General features: G+C 45.4%; 1 protein-coding gene across 1 annotated transcript in view; it reads left to right on the forward strand.

Moving 5' to 3' along the window:
• LOC142503819 (uncharacterized) overlaps positions 1 to 5,721 on the forward strand; it is a 41,366-nt gene extending 35,645 nt beyond the window's left edge. The window contains exons 38-41 of the mRNA XM_075616552.1: positions 1,740 to 1,791; positions 2,045 to 2,111; positions 3,019 to 3,229; positions 5,431 to 5,721. Coding sequence (XP_075472667.1) covers positions 1,740 to 1,791; positions 2,045 to 2,111; positions 3,019 to 3,229; positions 5,431 to 5,453 — 353 coding nt within the window. The 3' untranslated portion in view covers positions 5,454 to 5,721. The remainder of the gene's footprint in view (positions 1 to 1,739; positions 1,792 to 2,044; positions 2,112 to 3,018; positions 3,230 to 5,430) is intronic.
• The last annotated feature ends 279 nt before the right edge of the window (positions 5,722 to 6,000 follow it).

Here is a 6,000-nt window from a genome sequence, read left to right on the forward strand (position 1 = left end):
CCCGCACTTACAGAGGCCCCGAACTTACAGAGGCCCCGCACTTACACAGGCCCCGCACTTACAGAGGCCCCGCACTTACAGAGGCCCCGCACTTACAGAGGCCCCGCACTTACAGAGGCCCCGCACTTACAGAGGCCCCGCACTTACAGAGGCCCCGAACTTACAGAGGCCCCGCACTTACAGAGGCCCCGCACTTACAGAGGCCCCGCACTTACAGAGGCCCCGCACTTACAGAGGCCCCGGGCTTACAGAGGAGCCCCGCGCTTACACAGGCCCCACACTTACAGAGGAGTCCCACACTTACAGAGAAGTCCCACACTTACAGAGTAGCCCCGCACTTACAGAGGAGCCCACACTTACAGAGGAGCCCCGCACTTACAGAGGAGCCCACACTTACAGAGGAGCCCCGCACTTACAGAGGAGCCCACACTTACAGAGGAGCTCCACACTTACAGAGGAGCCCCACGCTTACAGAGGAGTCCCACACTTACAGAGGAGCCCCACACTTACAGAGGAGCCCCACACTTACAGAGGCCCCACACTTACAGAGGAGCCCCACGCTTACAGAGGCCCCGGGCTTACACAGGCCCCACACTTACAGAGGAGTCCCGCGCTTACAGAGGAGCCCCGCTCTTACAGAGGCTCTGTGCTTACAGAGGCCCCACACTTACAGAGGAGCCCCGCGCTTACAGAGGCCCCACACTTACAGAGGAGCCCCGTGCTTACAGAGGCCCCGCACTTACAGAGGAGTCCCGCGCTTACATAGGCCCCACACTTACAGAGGAGCCCCGCGCTTACATAGGCCCCACACTTACAGAGGAGCCCCGCACTTACAGAGGCCCCACACTTACAGAGGAGCCCCGTGCTTACAGAGGCCCCGCACTTACAGAGGAGCCCCGTGCTTACAGAGGCCCCGCACTTACAGAGGAGCCCCGCACTTACAGAGGAGCCCCGCACTTACAGAGGAGCCCCGTGCTTACAGAGGCACCGCACTTACAGAAGCTCTGTGCTTACAGCGGAGCCCGCGCTTACAGAGGCTCTGTGCTTACAGAGGAGCCCGCGCTTACAGAAGCTCTGTGCTTACAGAGGAGCCCCGCGCTTACAGAAGCTCTATGCTTACAGAGGAGCCCGCGCTTACAGAGGCTCTGTGCTTACAGAGGCCTGGCGCTCTCCCCCGGCCCAACTTCCGTAATCACAGTTTACATTTTGTGGTTGTTAAATGAACCACCACATTTAAACTGTGAATACCAGAGTTGGGTTGGGGGAGACCTCGGTTCCAATATCTCCTGCTACCAGTCATGTGATGACACAGGAGGGCAGGCAAGAAGGCCCCGCGGGTAACAAGAAATCATCACAGCTCAGGCAGTGGTAAGAGGCCCCGCACGCATAAACAGTGCATGCCCGCCATGCTCCCATCAGCCCACAGCATACTATACATATGTCCGGGAAGACATACAGTAAACCTATCTTATTCTGAAATATCACAACCTGAACTTCCATTGCTTTACATGGGACACACAATCTACTCTTCTACCAAGACAAACAAACTACAAGTTTCCAAGAACAATAAAAGTGATTAATATTAACGATATGTAGCGTGTACTGCCACACAACAATGGGTTGGGACACAGCTCTCCACATGCAAGTGTATGTATTTCCAAATTCCTTCACCCCCAAGGACGTCTGGAAACCACCGGACCAAAGGTACTAATTTAGCATTGTTATTTGCTTTCTTTTAGTCAACGCTGATTGCGCCACCCGAGCATCCCAGTTATCTGAAACGTCCACAATGTAAGTAATAACCGCTAAAAAGATTATGTAAAATGTTATTACATTCCAAATGGAATAATATCTCCGACCTCTGGTCGGTAGTAATAAGTGCTATCTGTTGGTAGAATAAATCTCAGGGTAGTAAACTGCTCATTCAATAACATATCATTATATCATTGCTCTACAGTCAATACTTGCCTCATGCCTATTAATTGTTACGCAGAACATGCCACACTGTCATCTGCTATGGGTTTGCTTTCTTTGTGCCTTTTAGAGTTTCCTGTCCAGATGGATGTCTCAAACAAAGCTGGGATGTTTGGGGAACAGATGTCTACACTGATGTAAGATGACCATTTAAACTTTTTGAAAAGTGCATGTAATCGCTTTCTAACATACTCACATTGTAGGTGAGGCGTGGTTGTTACTGTACTAGACATCCCCTGCCACTGAAACTGGAAATCATCATGTTAAAATCCCTTAATTTCCATAAATCATCTTTCTTAGGCTGCGCTTATAGTACTGGCTATGGCGACGCGACCGCTGACGTCAGCCGTCACTATTGCGATTCCTGCACTCTGGTATGGGAGGATGAAAGGGGGCCTGGTGGAGGCGTGGCTTTGAGCGGTTCGCCCTCATTGGCTGAGCCGCTCACGTGACGCTGACGTCACGCTGCCGCCGCTGTAAATCTCAAATTCTCTTCACTACCTCGATTTTGGTCGCTGCGTCACTGCGTAGCACCATCGCATTGCGGTCGCGCCCACTATGGGCATCCGCAACGGACTTCAAGTACTTGCAACAGTGCTGTGCGCCGTTGCCGTAACCAGTACTATGAGCGCAGCCCTATCCTCTTCCCCTATGTTATTATGACACGTTATGTATAAAGGTACAAACATACTGTACAGTGCAGACAATGGATTGAAACTTTGGGATATAGTCAAAAGTCATATGTGGCCAAGGATCAAATAGGGTCTGAGGCTTTGCAACAAATAGTAAAATAGGATGACAAGGTGGGCCAAATGGTTTATATCTGCCATCAATTTTGTATGTTTCTATGTGCCAGCATTATACCCATATTTGATAATGCTTCAACAGTGGAGCAGAACTAGGAATGAATGAATATACATTCCCTTGTTCATCAGTAACCCTATTAGCTGTAATCTATCTGTTGCTGTGTTTCTCCCAACAGACCTCATGTTCTGCTACTATTTACATTGTACATTATGGACTTCATTTCTTCTCTTTGCTCAGGAGTCTTCCATTTGTCGAGCAGCTATTCATTCAGGAAAGTTACCAGAAAATGGAGGACAAGTCGTCGTGGAGAAAAGGCCGGGACTGGACGGCTATGAACAATCCACAAAATTTGGAGTGACTTCTAAAGCGCTTGGGAAATGGTTGGGGTCATTTGTTGTGACCGAATTCCAACACAGCAACTCTCACAATTCCGAGGCCTTCACTCACGGTAACTTTCTTTACACTTTTAATTTTGTTCAGCGATGTGCAACAATCACACGTTTGTTGATAAAGATTATTGATCAGTAATTCCTGCAGTGAAGTAAACAGACAGTATAGAGTAAAAAGCCTTTTAGGGATCCCTGAGGAATGGAATGACCTGAATTTACAAAGCCAATGCAGAGGCATTTGTATGTTAATAAAACAGAAAGATGCCATCTTTATTCTGATATTGATAACAATATGAATGTATCAATGTAAGATAAAATACAAGTTTAAGAATAATATTAAAATAATCTATTTTAATTCATTAGATTTCCCAACAGAAGGAGACAAGTCTGTTACTCGTATCTTAAATCCCCATTCTATATGTAACAGTGACTTACTGCAGGGGTGTGCAAACTAGGCAGCGGGCTTCACAACATTTTCTGTGGGGGGATGTGGGGGTGGGGGGTGCTTACAGAGGCCCCGCGCTCTTCCCCAAAGCATTTAAATGTTGTCACCGGCGGCTTCTGGCGACACATCACCATGGCAATGCAACGTCACATGACGTCGTGAAACACCGGAGGCAAGGCAGGGGGGGGAGGGTGCGAGCAGGCAGGGGGGCGCAGATGAAGAAGTTTGCGCACCCGTGACTTAATGTATAAGGAGAAACCTACAGAATCTGTAGTTCGTATTCCTTCCTTTTGAGAAGGCGTATATACCAATAATATTAGTTTTCTAAAATACTGCCAAAGTACGCAGCACTGTACATAGAATCTTTCAGGCACAACGAGCTCCCGTCCCACAGCGCACAGGGAGACAAAGTGACTTGTATGTTTGTATATTGTTATTTATATAGTGCGGCCTATGTACGTAGCGCTTCACAGCAGTAATACACTCGACATAATATATATATAACACATCATGGGAATAAGAACGTCAGACATAAAAGTCATAATAGGAAAATAAGTCCCTGTCCCGAAGACCTTACAGTCAAAGTAATCCTTGACTTGCTGAAGGTTAAAAATATTTGATTGGGACGCAAACTGGGTTCACCTGCACGTATAAAACATTGATGTCAACACAATTCAATACATATGCATGAGAGGTGTATGACATCTCTATACTCTTTAATCCTCAGCACACATATACAGTTTACAGTAATACGATTGAAGTGTTTACTTTCCAAATCACCACTTTCTCAAACTCTTGCCACTGAATTCTAAATATATGGCAATCATGCAATATTGCTTTAAGCATAAATTCAAGACAGTAGTAATACTCAAGCTACAGCAGCCTATTTTTTTAATACTAATGATTATTACTAATTATGAGTCATTTATTTTGGTAAATTCCTGTAAGGTTAGTACTTTGTATCCATTAAACAATCCGTATTACAAGTTCATTAGCAAACAGTAATCAAACTCCTGCAGTGCAACCTGACACTGCAGCGTGTGGTTAAGGTGCTAATAGAGTCACTGTAAACTGTAACATTAGAGCATATTCCAGGTACAGGAAATACTCATATGCAGGTCCTGAATACAATGACAAAACATTTAAAGCAGCAGTTCGTCCTACTCGCTTTTTTTTCAGCCCCCATTTTTTTTTTTGATGGTGTGGGAAACGGGGATTCCTCTGAGACAAACACCAAAATTTTCAGCTCCATGGACCCAGTGCTTTCCAATAGATTTACAGGTGAAGTTACCAGGCTTAAATCTCCCTCAGGGGAAACAAAATGGCTGCCAGATCTCAGACCAAGAGGAAGCTGCAACATCATCAGTTGTGTCTTCCTATTAGATTGTCATCTAAATCCCCTTTAAAAACCGCAAAGTAATACCGGTAACTTTACCAGTAATTATCACCGTGGGGGACGTACCTGGAGCTAAATCTAATCCTGTAACGAAAATGGAAGTTAGTTTGGGTGGATTGTTCCTTTAAGTTATGGGTTCTTACCATTATCAAATGGCCAAATAAGAATTATTATATCATCAAAGTAGCCTGAACAATTCCAACACACCCAGCCCCCTAATTCACCAGGAAGAAGTCAATGTCAAGTCAATCCCACATGGCGCTTAATGGATCCCAGCATATGTCTGAAGTGATCTTTCTCCTTTATTTTGCAGAAAATGCAGCATTTCAGGCCCCACTTGCCCTTTCCCCAGGTTCTCTGTTTTATAACTCTTATACTGCAATATTTATCTAATAATTTTTCTCTGTTTTGTTTTTCAGGCAATTATTTCACTCAGTGGTGATTCGTTCGGACAGTGCAGCGTAAGCTGCTAGTCAACTTTTTAGGAAGTTTCGGGGACCCCACGGTTGAAGAGGCAGGATATTCTCTGTCACCCAACTTTCTGCTGTCTTTATTTGGGAATAACCGTCCACTTTAGAATTTAGCATTACATTTTTCTTACGGCATTATGAAAAACTCTACGCTTGTAGCATATCTTTAAATTGTATTTGTTAATCAACAATGCAAACGTTAGTTGGTAACGTACAATAAAAGCAACTTATTCAAGTAAATCTTTGCATTCAGTTCTCGTTATTGTATTTTCCTTGTTTGATGACTAACTTTAAAGAGGCAATCCCAGCTGGCGATTTTTGTTTGCAATTTCTTTTTAACACAGGATTGAAGCAGGGGATCTCCGGAACTGAAACCAATTAATTTCTGGTGACCCCCCTGTTTCTGGAGATACTTACCTCCTTAGGGGTGTCAGCAGCCGCTCCGTTCGGCTAGGTGGGTTCACATAGTGACAGCATTTCAAACTTCAGCGCTGCAGGCCAATAGGAAGCCGTGACGTC

This window comes from Ascaphus truei, chromosome 10, assembly GCF_040206685.1.
Source record: "Ascaphus truei isolate aAscTru1 chromosome 10, aAscTru1.hap1, whole genome shotgun sequence".
Taxonomy (NCBI): Eukaryota; Metazoa; Chordata; class Amphibia; order Anura; family Ascaphidae; genus Ascaphus; species Ascaphus truei.